This window comes from Callithrix jacchus, chromosome 14, assembly GCF_049354715.1.
Source record: "Callithrix jacchus isolate 240 chromosome 14, calJac240_pri, whole genome shotgun sequence".
Classification (NCBI taxonomy): Eukaryota; Metazoa; Chordata; class Mammalia; order Primates; family Cebidae; genus Callithrix; species Callithrix jacchus.
Genome location: NC_133515.1, coordinates 97,430,360 through 97,448,384, shown reverse-complemented (window position 1 = coordinate 97,448,384; position 18,025 = coordinate 97,430,360). Strand labels below are relative to the sequence as shown.

At 37.3% G+C, this 18,025-nt stretch overlaps 1 protein-coding gene across 7 annotated transcripts in view; it reads right to left on the bottom strand.

Annotated features, from left to right (window-relative positions):
• Window positions 1–18,025, bottom strand: part of SMC6 (structural maintenance of chromosomes 6) — a 138,158-nt gene that overhangs the window by 74,368 nt on the left and 45,765 nt on the right. For 6 of the 7 annotated variants that reach the window (XM_078349918.1, XM_035273153.3, XM_008981110.5 and 3 more), the window contains exons 2-4: window positions 10,947–11,089; window positions 6,852–6,969; window positions 3,560–3,665 (exon numbers count right to left, since the gene is read on the bottom strand). In XM_078349918.1, coding sequence (XP_078206044.1) covers window positions 3,560–3,665; window positions 6,852–6,969; window positions 10,947–11,084 — 362 coding nt within the window. In that variant the 5' untranslated portion in view covers window positions 11,085–11,089. The remainder of the gene's footprint in view (window positions 1–3,559; window positions 3,666–6,851; window positions 6,970–10,946; window positions 11,090–18,025) is intronic. The other variant, XM_078349920.1, reaches the window with a different exon arrangement.

The window sequence follows — 18,025 nt, the reverse complement described above, 5'->3', positions numbered from 1 at the left end:
AATTTTTGTAGTTTTAGTAGAGACGGGGTTTTGTCATGTTGGCCGGGCTGGTCTCAAACTCCTGACCTCAAGTGATCTGCCCACCTGGCCTACTATATGAATCTAGTAAATTTAAGAAAGCAAATCTCTTCTAAAAAATAACATTTATAAAAAAGCCTCATAATTACTGCTAAAACACACACACACACACACACACACACACACACACACAAACACTTGTGCAGGAAGAGAGAGAACTGAGTTGGGCATAGCTCTGCTGGTTTCCCCTTTATACTGATATGGCCTGTGCTAATGCTCAGTTTAGGTCAACAGCCATAGAGCCCAATGCCTGTAAATATAGGAGACCCTTAATGAAAAAGAGAGACTATGAGAATTTTTTCAAAATGACCACCTAAAGGAGCAGTGCTGCAGTAAGAATTCAGCTTCTTTCTCAACTCAGGAAGAATCTAACTACACGGAAGTAACTGCCAGCAGTGCACAGTGATGAGAACAAGGAATAAGAAAAAAGTCACATAAAAAGATGATACAACTGCTCCTTCTCTGGGTCACCAGCTCATCTGTAATAAATTCTGTATCCCTGACTAAATAAATCAGGAACACAGGAGAATGAGTTTTTGTCCCTCTAAAACCCTTGTGCCACAGCTCATCTCAAAAATAAGACTATTGCAAAGACCTCAAGGGTACCAGGGTTGGTACTGGGAAGGCCAAAGGAGGTAACAGTAAACTGCATACAATCTAAAAAGCAAAGGGCATGAAACCTTAGGTCACTGAGAAAGGTTTTCATATGAAGAGATACAACAGAAGAATTCATTCAGACCTTGTGTCACTGCAAAGGATTGGTGGAAAATTAAAAGGATGAGTCCCAGGAAGCTCCTCAAGGTACAGTTCTCTGGCTCCTCCTAACAGTGTTAGGCAAGCATCTCCTAGAAGAGTTGAAATACCCCAAGAGGCCGGGCACGGTGGCTCATGCCTGTAATCCCAGCACTTTGGGAGGCCGAGGCAGGTGGATCATGAGGTGAAGAGATCGAAACCATCCTGGTCAACATGGTGAAACCCCATCTCTACTAAAAATACAAAAAGTAGCTGGGCATGGTGGCACGTGCCTGTAATCCCAGCTACTCAGGAGGCTGAGGCAGGAGAATTGCCTGAACCCAGGAGGCGGAGGTTGCAGTGAGCTGAGATCGCGCCATTGTACTCCAGCCTGGGTAACGAGAGCGAAACTCCGTCTCAAAAAAAAAAAAAAAAAAAATACCCTAAGAAAGGAACCCCAGAGACCAGGTGTCTGTCACAAATGGGAGGTGTAATGCTAGAGATGGGGAAAGGGAGGGATAGAGTTCTTAGAACTACCTCAAACTTGTGCTGGACCACACTAACAACCATTCTTAGGCAAAGTGAGATGCCTGCATAGATTTTAGATGTGCAATAGAGTAAGAACAGAACTAAAAACTTCAACAAGCTGATCCTGCAAAAAAGTGATGACAGAATCAAGAGACTGTAAAAATACGGGCAATTTTATAAATAACTGAAGTTTTCAATGAGGAAGGGAATGAATAAGAACAATAAAGATGTGGAAAAACTCTGCTTTCAGTTAATTTTTTAGACAGAAGACTGAGCTCAGGTTAGAGTTTTTATCTGTCATTAACTGTGTTTTAAAATATATTTCACCCAATTTTGTACAGGAAAAAAATATATATATATTAATATTTCATTCTAGAGGCAGCCATGTCCTTAAAAGTCGGTGACTTGTTTAAGCTAGTCTTTTTTTATTAAATAGTATTCAGAGGACGGATCTCAGAGAGAATTTTCTGCTCCGGCCTAAGTACTTCTCAAATGGAAAAAAAAAAGTATTTCTTTTAAAAAAGTATTTAACTGAGACATAAAACATTTAACAGTACATAAAATAATAATTTCTTCCTAAATGCTGTATCTTAAAATTCAATGTGAAATCTAGCTAAGTAGACTAGTTGATTGTTTGGAGGTAAGAAATGGATAGTTAAGTATAATGAACTGTGGCTAGGCTGTAATTCCAGCAATTTGGGAGGCTGATGCAGGTAGATCACTTGAGGCCAGGAGTTCAAGACCAGCCTGGACAACATGGAAAGACCCCTTCGCTACTAGAAATACAAAAAAAAAAAAAAAAAAATTTAGCCAGCTGTGGTGGCACAGCTGTAGTCCCAGCTACTCAGGAGGGTGAGGCACAAGAATTGCTTGAAGCCAGGAGGTGAAGGTTATATTGAGTCAGTATTGCACTACACTGCAGTCTAGACAACAGAGCAAGACTGTCTCAAAAAAGAAAATTTTCTCATGGATTCTAATGACTAATAATAATTTTAAAACGTTTTTTTAAAAGTATTGGTACTATTAACTTAAAGTGTTAACTAATTTTTTGCTATAGATGCCATTTTGGTTGGTGGTGAAAAGACTCTGCTGGGCTGGGGCTCAAAGAAGTGGAGACAGAAACTATGCTGGTGAATTGCTATCAAACAGTTTTTTCCCAAGGCCACAGAGCATGGGAAATAATCTTCTGTGTATCTTTTCTTCTTTTTTTGAGTCAACTTGGCTTAAGGTTAAGATTCCTAAAGCTTCTGAGCAATACATAAGAAATCTGCAGACCTGATTCACATCCCGTCCTTGTTTCATTTTTTAGTAACAAAATACAAGATAAATGGATATAACACAGAGCAGAAGGAAAGTCTACTAAATGAGAAAAAATATATTAGTGTTAGTTACGAAAGTTTCAAAAGTTCTTAGAGGAGGAATGGGAGTGGCCTCATGCTGGAAGACGTATGACAGCATTTGGGACATTTTGCATCAGAGGTGTCTGGTGCAGTATGGAAAAGAATAAAGGAATAAGCCTGAAGACAGAATAGCTAGTGGGCACAAGGCAGTGAGTCCACAATGATGCAAACTGGACAATTCATATATAGCTATGTGATGGCAACCTATGACAAAAAAAATATATAAATGTAAAACCAAAGCGTAGTCATACAACTATTCACCAAGGGTCCAGGATAGACCACAAATGAATCTGTCATTCTGGTACTCAAATAAAACTCACTGGCAACCCACCTGAGTAAAGGGTATACAATCAGAGTCAAAAAGTAGGATACTCATTTTGGAACTTCTCAGAGAGCTAAAACAGAAGTTTTGTGCAGCGACACACAGGTTGGTCACTGATTTTGCTCTTCCTACTATCGTATCAATGTGGACTCACAGATGCTGGGTTTGGGTCAAGAGGCAGGCATTAGCAAGGTTTATAAACACTTGTTAAACAGGGTACATAGATTTATCACAGCCATTTCTTTCAGCAAATAACAGAACCAAGGATACCAGAAACATGGTAATAAGTTACACAAGCTATCTGTCTTGAGAGGATAACAGGCAACAGTGCGCCACGCCAGCAACAAGGGGCAAGAAAAAGGAATGAAAAAATAGGACACCTCTGCTCTTATTCTGAGAAGGCACTTCATTTCCAGTCATGTCTATGTGAACTGAGAATCTAAAGCAACTGTTTTCTTACTAAAGAATTAAAAGTAGATAGTAGAAAACAAACACTTACTTCTGTCCATCTTTCACAAAACCTTTTAAAGAAGATCCTCTATTAGTAGCAACCGCCCTTCCACCAAGACCAACTATGAGAGCTGTGAGTACTGCACTCTTCCCACCTAAAGAAACAGATGAAGAAAGCACATTCATTGAAAGAAAAAGGCTGACTCCTACCATTTAATGCAAAAAGATTTATGAATTAGTCTCATTTTAAAAGAAAATGTTAAAATTGGACTATAATTTTCTTCCCATGCAAAGCAACAACTTTAAAAAAAAGTTATATATGTAATAAAAAATTGAGCTGCCAATATTAGCAAAAAATTAGTACATTTCAGGAATCAAATTTTTGCCACTAAGAAGAAAATGGTAAAAATTGTTGTGACACCTTTCCAACCCAAAACCTTCACTGTTCCACCTTGGCCTATCCACCTAATAAATGAATTTGTCCTTCTATTTACATGTATATTATTAATCCATCTGATTTTTATGACATTCTAATGGCACAATCATAGCTCACTTAAACTCCTGGGCTCAAGCTGTCCTCCTGCCTCAGCCTCCTGAGTAGCTGGGATTATAGGCACACATCACTATGCCTGGCTAACTTTTGCAGAGACACCGTGTTGCTATGTTGCCCAGGGTGGTCTCAAATCCCTGGTCTCAAGCAATCCTCCTGCCTTAGCCTCTCAAAGTGCTGTGATTATAGATGTTAGCCACTGAGCCCAGCCAGAAACAATTGTTAACATCCCTCAAATGTAAGCTCCATGGAAACAGGAATGTTGTCTCTTTCATTCAATAATGTATCCCTAATATTAGCACATAATAAGTACTTGCATTATTTGTTGAATGAATGAACTTAAATAGGAAAAAAATAAGCAAAGTCATATAGAGGTCTTTATATAACATTTTGACACCTATTATTTGTAACTTGAATATTATTCATTTTCTAGCTCTTTGAAAAGTATACTTCTTTATACCCTAACATATCTAAAATATCACAAGTTGGGGGCTAGGTGTGGGGGCTCACACCTGTAATCGCAGCATTTTGGGAGGCCGAGGCAGGAAGATCACCTGAGGCCAGAGAGACCAGCCTGACCAACAGAGTAACACCTAGTCCCTACAAAAATAAAAATAGGCAGGCAGGCTGGGTGCAGTGGCTCATGCCTACAATCCTAGCACTTCAGGAGACCAAGGCAGGCAGATCGCTTGAGGCCAGGGGTTCAAGACCAGTCTGGCCAACGTGGTAAAATCCCACTTCTACTAAAAATACAAACAGCTGGCTGTGGTGGTCACATTTATAATCCCAGCTACTTGGGAGGCTAAGGCAAGAGGATTACTTGAACCCAGGAAGCAGAGATTGCAGTGAGTCAAGGCAGCACCACTGCACTCCAGCCTGGACAATAAAGCAAGACTCTGTCTCAAAAAAATAATAAAAAATTAAAAAATTAGGGAGGCATAGTAGCATATGCCTGTGGTCCTAGCTACTTAGAAGCTGAGGCAAGGATAGCTTGAGCCCAGGTGTTCAAGTCTGCAGTGATCTATAATCACACTAGTACTGTACAGCCAGGGTGGCAGAGAGCAAGAGATCCAGTCTCTTTAAACACACACACACACACACACACACACACACACACACACACACACAGAATATGGCAAACATTTTCTGAATTCCATTCAATTAATCCAATCAACTTTTATTGGCCCATTATCTTCCGCAAAGTAACTAATGCACACCACTGATTAACCCAATTTAGTTCCTGTAAGGCCTTTTAAGTTCTTATTCTAACTCTCTTTTCTTCATTACCAAATGTACTGCCTCCACTATTTGCATTATTTCCCCTTCTATTAAGTTTTATTAATAAAAATCATTGTTTTGAAAGTTAAAAGAACTAACTTCAGAACCCATCAGTATTGCTTGTCGCATGTGACCCCTCTGAAATGATGATCCTTTTGGTTATCTGTTCTTTTTAAAAACACTTTCTCCTGGACTAATAGAGTAAGAAAAACAGAGAACAAGAAAAGGGAATGCAGAGCTACACATAGCCTAGCTTCCTATTCTAACACTCTCACCAGCTGGTAGACTCTGGCAAGCCTCCTCTCCTTGTGTATCTTCTCAGTCCAGCAGTTAATACCTCATTCTTGGCGGGCCTACCACAGAACTGCCCACAAACTTTCTGCCTCCTATATTTTTCCCCTTCTAATCCGCTGTCCACAATGTGGTCAGTTTGTTTCACAAATTGTGGCCATGCCATTCCTTTACTCAAAAACTTTAATGGTGGTCAAGTGCAGTGGCTCACACCTGTAATCCCAGCACTTTGCAAAGCCAAGGCGGGCAGATCACTTGAGGTCAGGAGTTCAAGACCAGCCTGGCCAACATGGTGAAACCCTGCCTCTACTAAAAACACAAAAATTAGCCGGGCATGATGGCAACCACCTGTAATCACAGCTACTCACAGGCCTGAGACTGGAGAATCATTTTAACCTGGGAGGCAGAGGTTGCAGTGAGCCAAGATCATACCACTGTACTTCAGCCTGGGCAACAGAGGGACACTGTGTCTCAAAAACAGAAAAAAAAAAAAAAAAAACCCAAACAAACAAAAAAATAAAACTCTAACTGGTTCCTCACTGTCTTCAAAATATAACTCCAAACTCTTTATCATTACATTAAAGATCCTCAACAATATTGCCTAGAGCATGACTCTCCACAGTCAGCTTCTAGCTTTCCCCACCATACACCATACAATAAACTGGCGAACAGGTTATTCGCCAGTTCCTATACACATCTACCTCTACTCCTCCAAATCTCAATTGATAAGCAATCGTTGCTTGTAACATCTCAGCTTCTTCTTCCCCAATGAGACCTACAGAATCAATAATTTTCATTCAAGAACTGGCACAAATACCCCCTCCTCTTAAAGCTTTTATTGGCCACAAGGCGAGAATTACTTTCATGTTTGGATTACCAAGTCACTTCATTTGTACTCTATTACAATGTTTAAGTAAGGTAAGACACAGGGCTGTGTCAATTGCAGTGAGGATTGCTTGTCTACCCTTCTATGGCATAGATTCCAAGATAAATAGATTAAAGAAATGTTTATCTCTATTGCTTAAATAATGAACCTAGAATTAACTCAATATTTTCTTTAAGTGTACACTGGCAGCAAATACCAAAAAATATTCATAACCACAAGTTATACATCTATGGACAAAATACTTATTAGCACTAACAGTCACCTATTTCAAAAAGTTAATGTACTCTAATCTCAAAGTACTGCTCAAGGTCAAACGAGGAGGGCAAAAATACTTACTTCCATTGTTGCCAACAACAAAGTTGACATTAGAACCAAACTTAAAGGGTCCAAGCATCGAATGACACATGAAGTTCTTTAGCCGAATACTCTCAATTATTCCAACTTCCGCTGCAGTCTATTAATAATAAACAACAGGAGAAAACAGTCAATCTAATTCACTCATTATAACCATTTGAGCATTGTTGGCATCAGAAAGACTAGCAACATCACCAATGAAAAAAGTTACAGAACGTGAATAATGGTAACTTAAATTAATAAGATGAAATTAAATGGGAACCTTCTATGAGTAGGTACTCATTCTAAAATCTTTAGGGGATCTAAAAAGTCTATCACCAGGTTCCTTAATATTGGCAATAACATTTTGGGTCTGATAATTTTTTGTTAGTGGGGGTAGGGGTCTGTCTTGCACACTGTAGAATGTTTAGCAGTATCCCTGGCCTCTACCCACTAGAAGATGCCAGCAACTCATATCTGCCCCTAAGTTATGACAACCAGAAATAAATCCAGACATTGCTAAATGTCCCTGCTTGGGCGGGAAGGTGGGGGGAGGTGCAAAAAGGAGAGAGAAGAACCCCCTTTGTTGAGAACTGCTATCCCAAATGGCATAGAAAACTTCCTGTATACAGTATTTAGAATACATATGAAAAATGGCTATCCAGCCATACGTTCAACACTGAATTCACTAACATTCACTATTTCAATTCAAAGAGCAGTTTATGTTCTTAAAAGGTAAACCCTGCTCTGCTTTATCACTTAGTATGGCAGCTGCGTAACTTTTGGCAATGTATAAAGAATACACAGTTTCCAAGTCCGTAAAAGAGGAATAGTATTTCCAACAATGTAAATATTATGTTAGCATCAAATTGGAGATGATTTACAAATGGTTATCCAAGAGTCTGGCACACAGTACTCACTTGTACTTTGTAGTTATCTAAGTATCAGAACAAATTAGCCTTATTTTATCAGACCTTCTAATTTTTTTGAAGATCATTTTCAAGTCTCTATGTATATTAAAGATTTCTTTAAAAACTCCCTGGCTCTTTTTCTGGACATACATTTTATTAAAAAGTTTGCATCCTTGTACGAGTAGAATACTGGAAATCATGGTTCAAGAATTTTTAAAACACATTTTTATTTTTAAATAATTACAGATTCACATGCAATCCTTAAGAAATGAGATTCTGTGTACCCTTTGCCCATTTCTGCCCATTGTAACATCTTGCAGAGCTAAAGTACAATATCACAACCAAGATACTGACATTGACTATAGTCAAAATGCAGAATATTTCCGTCATAATAAGGATCCCTCGTGTTGCCCTTTTACAGTCACATCCACCCCACCTTTACCCCTGATCCACTAATCTGTTCATTTCTATTAACTTTGCCATTTCAAAAATGTTAAAGAAATGAAAATAGACAAAATGTAGCTTCTTGGGACCAGCTTTTTTCACTCAGCCTAATTCTCTGTTGTTGCCTGTATGGGTAGCTCCCTCCTTTTTATTGTTAAGCTGTATTTTACAGTATGGATGTACCAAGGTGTATTTACTAGTTCCTTTGCCTTTTCGTATAAATTTCAGAATAAAATCTATACCTACAAAATATCTTATACGGTTTTAATAGAACTGCATTTAAACTTACATATTATTTTGGGGGAGAAGTGACACAATTTCTATATTGAGTTGTCAGATCCATGGATAAGTATGTCTCTCCATTTATTCAGGTGTTCTTGGATTCCCTTCATCAGCACTATATAATTTTTACCATATTAGTCCTGTAAATATTTTGTTAGCTTTAGACCTATGTATTTGATTATTCAATACTTAATTTTTTAAGAGTAGTTTTAGGTTCACAGCAAAATTAAGAGGAGGATACAGAAATATCCTACATACTGTCTACCCCCAACACATGCACATGGTTTCCCTCATTATCAACATCTACCATCAGCGTGGTACATTTATTACAGCTGATGACCTACACTAACGCATCATTATCAACCCAAGTCCACAGTTTGTATTAGGGTTCACTCTTGATATTATTGTATATTCTATAGATTTGAACAAATTTATAATGACATGTTTCCACCATTTTAGTATTGCAGAGAGTTATTTTTACTGCCCTAAAATCCAGTGTTCCACCTATTGATCCGTCCCTTTCCTCAACTCCTAGCAACCAACCACTGATTTTTAACTCTCTCCATAGTTCTGCCTTTTTCAGAATGTCATATAGTATGTAGCCTTTTCTGATTGGCTTCTGTCACTTAGTAATATGCATTTGAGGTTCCTCTATGTCTTTTCAAGCCTTAATAGCTTACTAGTAATAGTCCATTGTCTGGATGTACCAGTTTATCGATTTATCCACTGAAGAACATCTTGGTTGCCTTCAGGTTTTGACAATTATGAATAAAGCTGCTATAAACATGAATGCACAAAAAACTTTTGTGTGGACATAAGTTTTCAACTCCTTTGAGTAAATACTAAGGAGTTCAACTGCCGGATTGTATGGTAAGAGGATGTTTCGTTTTGTAAGAAACTAACAAAGTGGCTGGACATTCTCACCAGCCATTAATTAGAGTTCTTGTTGCTCCACATCCTTGACAGCATTTGGTGCTGTCAGTGGTTTGAACTGTCGCCATTTTATCAGGTGTACTGGTATCTCAATGTTGTTTTAATTTGCACAGCCCCAAAGTGGTTCATTTTTTCTTTTTGAGTGATTAAATATGGTATTTTGAATTTTAATGTCCATGTGTTCAATGCCAGTATATGAAATTATCTACATAATCTGCAAACAGAGACAGTTTTTGTGCGTGGTTTTCCTTTCCAAACTCTATACCTTCTGTTTCTTTTCCCTGATTTATTTGCCCTGCTAGATTTCCCAGAACTATGTTGAGTAAGTGATAAATGCAGACATCTTTGTCTTGTTCCTGATCTTTGAGGAAAAGTATCCCATGTTTTACCATTAAACATAACGTTAGTTGTCAGTGTTTTTCTGTGGGTGCTCTTAACATGTTGAGGAAGTTCCAGTCTATTCTTATTTTTCTGAAAGTTTTAGTCATGAACAGATGTTGAATTTTATCAAATACTTTTGCTGCACTGAGTGATATAATCATGTGATTTTTCTTCTTTAGCCTGTAACATGGTGAATCACAATGACTGACTGTTGGGATACTGAATCAGGTTTGTATGCCTAAAATGAACCCATTAATCATGGCATATAATTCTTTTAACACATAGTTGGCTCTTCCTATCTGTGGGTTCTGCAGACGGGAATACACAGGGCAGATTACAAGGGACTTCAGCATCAGAGAATTCTGACATGAAGGTGAGTCCTGTGAACCAATCCTTCTTGGACACCAAGGAACAACTACATTGCTGAATTCTCCTTGCTAATATTTTGTACAGTACTTCTGCAACCACATTTATTAGGTATATTGGTAAATAGTTTGTTTTTTGGGGGGCTGTTCTTTGTCTGGTTTTGGTGTCAAGATCATACAATGAAAAGTGTTCTCTTCTGTTTTCTGGAAAACACCACGTAGGTTCATGTTAATTCTTCTTTAAATGTCTGGAACAATTCTCCAGTGAAACCAGCTGCGCCTGTAGACTTCTTTTTTAGGAGTTTAAAAACAGGAATTATATTTCCTTAGTAGTTATAGAGCTATTCAAATGATCTATTTCATACTGGGTGAGTTGTGGTAATTTTTCCCACAAGGATTGGTTCGCTTCACCTAACTTGTCAAATTTATGTGTGCAGAGTTGCTAACTGTATTTCCTTACCCTTTAGATGATGCAGGGTCTATGGATACCCCTATTTTATTTCTGATATTGGTAATTTGTATCTTTTCTCTTTTTGCATTTGTTGGTGTTACTAAAGGTTTGTCAATTTTATTCACCTTTCTAAACATCCAGTTCTTTGATCATTTTCTATATTAATTTTTCTAGTAATTAACATAAGCTTCAAAATTAGCCAGAACAGATTTTATCTCAACTTTTAAAAACTCATATTGCTTTTTCTTGATTTTAAGTTATCACAGAATATGATAAACAAGACAAGAAAAACACGTCAATCAAAAGTATAATTTTGTAATTGTTCACTTACCAAAGTAGAAGTACCGTTAGTGAAAGAAGCTGTACATTCATCTTCATCACCATCCTTTTCTAAATCCTCCAATTCTTCTTGTCTTGGTCTTTTGACATTTTTAGGAGGGGAGAAATTTTCTTCCTTTCTTTTGGCCATCAGGTCTGAACAAATATTTATAATCACAATGAAGTAAATCAAGTTCTATATATATTAAACTTAACAAAATAAATCTAACAAAGCTAATTAAACTCTAAGTACTATGTCCATCCATTTCTACCTTAAAAATTAAAAGTAAATGAATCTTGCATCCTGCATTGAGGAAGAGGGACCTGAGTCAAAAAATGCTGAAAAAGTCAAGGAAACAGATTTTCCCCTTAAGCCTCTAAAACAGAACATAGCCCTACTGACATTTGGATTTTAGCCCAGTGAGACCTCTGTTGGACTTCTTTTTTTGAGATAGTTTTGCTCTTATTACCCAGGCTGGAGTACAATGGTGCCATCTCGGCTCACCACAACCTCCGCCTCCTGGGTTCAGGCCATTCTCCTGCCTCAGCCTCCTGAGTAGCTGGGATTACAGGCACGCGCCACTGTGCCCAGCTAATTTTTTATATTTTTAGTAGAGACGGGGTTTCACCATGTTGACCAGGATGGTCTTGATCTCTTGACCTCGTGATCCACCCACCTCGGCCTCCCAAAGTGCTGGGCTCTGTTGGACTTCTAATCCACAGAAGCATAAGATAATAAATTTGTGTTGCTTTAACACCTGCATATTTTATACTAGTTGATTTTACTTAAGAGGTATACATAGCTAAGATTTTATTAATATAAGCCTATCTAAATGTTGTGACTACTAAACTCACAAAAGGTAAAACATTTTGTAAAATTGTAGTTTCTAGTTTTCTAAATCTCTTCAAGAGATGGCATGGTGACTCCTAAAATTATTCCAAAGCAACCTCCAATTTTTACTAGTTATAATCAGATAAAACTTTTAATTTTTAAATTGTTTTTCCAAAGAATTGTATTTTGAAGCACACTGCCTAGCACCAGTAGTTTAACTCTTCCCTAAAAAAGTTCCAGGCTGATCGTCTGTTTTTTGCCAATATACTATAAAATTTAGACCTAGAAAATTAACATATTTAAATTACACATTATTTTGCTAAACATATGAATACTGAATCTCCAGTCAAAGCTGATAGTTTGCAATTTAAATTAAACTTTATGACCTCTTTGATTGCTGCTTTCATTTTCTTTAGAAGACCTAAAATGATAGGTTTCTAATTTAATTGTTTGCTAAAAGGAGAGAAAAATCTCTAATATAATCAAAAATTTCTAAGATATAAGAATACGAGGAACAGTTCTAGGCTCAATGTATTTAAGACCCACAAGTATTAAACCATAGCAACCAGCTCTGTACCATGCATATACCTGGCTCCCCTACCCATGCAAGCAAAATCCGAGTGGGTAGCCTGGACTACCCTAGTGAGGCTATAAGGTGGCATCTCAGCACCCTAACTGGGGTAGAGTCAAAGAAGGCTAAGTAGACAAGTAAGAAGCCATGATAATAGTGTCAGTGGAGACCACATAGAGAGCCTATACGTCCACCCACACAGGAAGTATTAGGGTGTTATTTACTCCTTCTCCTAGTTGGCTGGTGTCAAAGGAGGCCTAGTAGAAACTCAGGACTTTTGCCATTGCCCAGAGGTGAGAAGGCCACTCCTATCACAGTGTCACTGGAAACCATATGGGAAACTGAAACTGCCATCCAGGCCTAACAGTCACTGTCGCTAAGGAAAAGAGCTCTGATTAAGTTCTAGATCTTAGTCTCTGTGTCCAATGTTTTTATTAGGCATTAATAAAAACAGTTTCTAAAAGGGCATTAAATGTTGGGGACACTAAAAAATAATGCTTTCTCTTTGCTCTTCTATAATAAATTACTGCTCATTGAGAAGGTAATAGAGGGTGTTAGCAGAGAAGAAAGTGTGGAAAAATAATGGATTGGTAGTATCTCAAGGAATTTAATAATAAACTGAAACTGATCTATGTTGATTCTTACTAAATGTTTTGAAAAATATGTTTGATTTTGAATTTTTGATTGCTATAACAGTTTCAAAATAAACTTTAAATAATTTGTAAAAATGAACTTGAATATTACATAGATGTAACTGTAATGGTAATACTGTCTTGAAAGGCATTTGTTTAGGTTAAATGTCTTTCTTTGGATGATAAGTAATACACTCTTTGAATGGACACAGTCCAATATGGAGGGAAGCAGTTCTCAAAGGCTGTAATCTGTGAAAAAGTACAAAGCACTTCAAAGAGCTTTTGCTTATGTCTATCAATATTTACTATATTAGAAATTAAAACTAAGCAACTTTTTTCTTTCTTTTTTTTGAGATGGAGTCTTGCTCTGTCTCCCAGGTTGAGGATATCAGCTCACTGCAACCTCCACCTCCCGGGTTCAAGCGACTCTACCAGTCAGAGCAATGACATCTCACATGTCACGTAACCTGTGGAAAACTCCACTGTACACTCAAGAGTAAAAAGGACTAATAACATCTTCCTATAATTATTAAGACAGTTTTGGCCTCATAGATCCCTTACAAGAGTCCCATAGATTGCCGGACCAATTTTACAATGTGCAGCTACAGAGGCATACTAAGGACAAGTCCATGATACAGTGTCATAAATTATAAGGCACAGCTACCAAGCAATAAAGTTAGAGCAGTAGGGTAGAAACAGACCACAGAAGGACTTGTAGACTCCTCATATTTAAAGTAGTTCAAGGACTGGCAAGCAAGAGCTACATCTCCTGGGAAGATATCCAGATATTGGATATCCAGAATCTCAGGCCCCACCCTAGACCAGCTGAATGAGAATCTTTACTTTAACAAGACTTAGGGTGATTTACAAGCACATTAAAGTTTGAGTTGAATTGTTATGTAAACCATGAAAAATAACTGGGACTTTATCCTATCCTGAAGGCAATGAAGAACCTTATATATTACGATGTCAAATACCATTCAAAGAGTGTATTACTTATCATCCAAAGAAAGACATTTAACCTAAACAAATGCCTTTCAAGACAGTATTACCATTACAGTTACATCTATGTAATATTCAGGTTCATTTTTACAAATTATTTAAAGTTTATTTTGAAACTGTTATAGCAATCAAAAATTCAAAATCAAACATATTTTTTAAAACATTTAGTAAGAATCAACATAGATCAGTTTCAGTTTATTATTAAATTCCTTGAGATACTACCAATCCATTATTTTTCCACACTTTCTTCTCTGCTAACACCCTCTATTATCTTCTCAATGAGCAGTAATTTATTATAGAAGAGCAAAGAGAAAGCATTACTTTTTAGTGTCCCCAACATTTAATGCCCTTTTAGAAACTGTGTTTATTAATGCCTAATACATGATCATGCAGTTAGCAGACACTCAGACATTAGCTAACAATGCACTAGGGAGAATGTGATGCGCTCCTCACAAGGAATGTGAGACTATACAGAAGACAGTACACCCAAATACTACATGATGACCACAGTTTTTATTTGCTGAGCATGTTTTTTATTTGCTAATCATGACCTGGGATTTGCAGTTTGCTATTAGGTTGCCAAGGTAACTTGTATCTAACAGACACTGAAGGATCCTACCTTTTAAAATAGGAATCACTTTGTAATTTAATGATGATGGATTTTCAAACACAGATTTGAACGTCCAGAGCATTAGATACAGATTAAAATAGTAAAATTGTTTCCAAAAGGCTAAAGAGATGTATTTATAGATGAAAAGAAAAATATTGTTAATATTCTGGAATAAGAAAAGGAGGAAAAAGCCTCCTCTGTGATTTTCAATTTATCCATAAAGCTCATCATAGTTTTGAATATTTGTTTATTTATAATTTAAAAACAGAGAATTAAGGAAAACCTCATTTCTCCCTTACAGGAAGAAGCAGGGACAATGAAGATCATCAATAAAATATTAAGTTCAAGAAGAAAAATTAATGGCTGGATGCAGTGGCTCATACCTGTAATCCTAACACTTTGAGAGGCCGAGGCAGACAGGTCACAAGGTTAGGAGTTTGAGACCAGTCTTGCCAATACGGTGAAATCCCGTATCTACTAAAAATACAAAAATTAGCTGGGCATTGTGGTGCGTACCTACAGTCCCAGGTACTCGGGAGGAGGAAGAAGCAAAAGACTCGCTTGAACCCAGATGCAGAGGTTGCAGTGAGCAGAGATGGCGCCACTACACTCCATCCTGGGTGACAGAGCAAGACTCCATCTCAAAAAATAAAAATAAAAATGAAGAAAAATTAATAACCAAGAGTTCATTATAGCATGTAGATAGGTAGGAAATTCAATAGAGATCATATGCATTTTAACATAATTCTAACTTTTAATTTTTATTAAGTATCTAATAATTCATACTTCCCATTATTACCAAATTAGGGACTAAGAGTGGTGACACACATAACAGAATTAGAATTACCTAACAGTAAACAATGTTATTATTTTTTTTTAAAGGCAAAATTACTGCTATTTCTGAATCTGCCCTGGATTGTGTTTACCTCATCCTCAATTCTACTCTGCCTACCACAACAGACATTTATTCCACAGTAAACAACCTCATTTTTAATGTGCTTAATTACACTGTTTGGAATATATCATGAAATCATATGAAACTAACTAGACAATAAATAGTATAAATACTTAAGTGAAAAAAATTCATGAATCTATCCATTCAAAATTTCATGATCAGCAAAACTGGGAAGTATAAAGCCCAACATTTCAGTTAAAAAAATCTGAACAGATTTGTGTTTTGAAAACATCCCTATGGCTCAATATAGAAAATAGATGAAACTGAAAGTAAGAATGGCAGGAGAAGAGATCAGTTTCTAAAGGATGGGGTGCTAAACAAAAGCAGTGGTAATCAGGGACAAAAGGAAGGGATAAGAACCAAGAGATTTAAAAGACAGTAAAATTGGTGAGTACAAATGAGTGAGGAGAATTAACATTTGTTGAATAACTATATACTTAGCTTTTGAGATAGAAACTTTCTATTTCCTTTGATCCTCAACATCTTTACGAGACAAATATTGCCCTTATTTTTACAAAAGGAGAGACTGAGTTACAAGTAAACAACTTGAATTTATGTAGCTACAACTTAGTTGTAACATACAAAGGTTTCTATAGCTCTAACATAGCAGAGCCCTGATCCAAATCCAGGTTTGTCAAAACCCAGTTAAACCTTTAATGCCCAGGTTCCTACTGGCAAGTTTGACAGTTTAATTATTCATAGACAGTGAAATTGGCTATTCATCTGTCCTTTATCTTGTCTATCCTTCATTAAACTTAAAAAAAGATTCTATTATTGGCTGGGTATGGTTGCTCATGCCTGTAATCCCAGTGCTTTGGGAGGTGGGCTCAGGAGTTCAAGACCAGCCTGGACAGCATGGTGAAACCCCATCTCGACTAAAAAAACAAAAAAATTAGCTGGGCGTGGTGGCACACGCCTGCAATCCCAGCTTCTAAGGAGGCTGAGGTGGGAGAATCATGTGAACCCAGGAGGTGGAGGTTGCAGTGAGATGAGATCCTATCACTGCCCTCCAGCCTGGGTGACAAGGGCAAAACGCCATCTCAAAGAAAAAAAAAAGATTCTATTACCATGTGTCCCTCTAATGTTACTATTAAAGGCAATCAAAACTAAAACTTTGGGTGTGCTTTATAAAATTTCATTTTGTGTTTCACCTTCACACTTAATATTAAATGCCATTATAAACTGATGGAGCAGGTTTGGCAAGGAAGGAGGATAAAATATTTATTTTATTTGAAAACACTGAGTTTGGGCTGCGCATAGTGGCTCATGCCTGTAATCCCAGCACTTTGGGAGGCCAAGACAGTGGAGAAGGTGGGGGGAATCAACTGATGTCAGGAGTTTGAGACTAGCCTGACCAATATGGTGAAACCCTGTCTCTACTAAAAATACAAAATTAGCCAACTATGGTGGCACAGGCCTGTAATCCCAGCTACTTGGGAGGCTGAAGCAGGAGAATTGCTTAAATTGAGGAGGCGGAGATTTCAGTGAGCTGAGATTGCACTATTGCACTCAACCTGGGCAACAGGAGGGAAACTCTCAAAAAAAAAAAAAGGAAAGAAAACACTGAGTTTGAAGTGCTCCTAAGGTATCCAGATGACGAAGCAAGTCAGTGGTAAAGAATACTCTGCAATCAAGAAGGATTTGGGAGTGAAGCTAAGAAAGCTACCAGTAGTTTGAATTTAGTGACCAAGAAAAGCATCCTCAGTGAGAAAAGATGTAACTTATTTAACTAGTGAATCAAAAATGTGTAAGTGACTACACTTGATCCTCAGTCAGCTGGTCTATGGTTGTGTATACAGAACTGTGGCATTTAATTATGTCTTAAATATAATGCAAGCTACCATGGTAAAATTTTGAGTTACTAATTCCTAAAAGTAAGCCAAGTACTGCTCGGATTATTTTTCCTAAATTTGGTCTAAAAATGACAGCCCAGATTTAGGTAGGTCTCATACACAATTCTACAGATTCAGTAAAATACACTCAGAAAAATAAACCTTCGGGGAATAAAACTTGTTTTTCCACTGTAATACCTTTAACATGATATTTGTACTTTTTTCAATACTAAGTACTTTATACGCACTGAAGACAGACACCAATACGTAACTACATAACTTTCTCTTCCTCTGTCTCCACATATTTAAGAATCCTGTCAGTCAGGTACAGTCAATCAATCCCTCCAAATTGGTTCCAAAACGAGAGACCCTCTCTCTCACTCAGATACGAAAATCCAGATGCTCATGTCCCTTATATGAAACGGTGTCATATGTGTGTATAACCTCCCCACATCCTCCCCACATCAAATTATATCTAGATTACTTATAATAACCTAATACAACGTAAATGCTATGTGAATAGTTGTTATATTGTATAGTTTAGGGAATAATGATGAGAACAAAAAAGTCTGTGCAACCATTCACTTTTTTTCCTCGGAAATAGTTTCAATCCCTTGATTGAGTCCACAGATACAGAGGATGCACTGATAACTGTTAT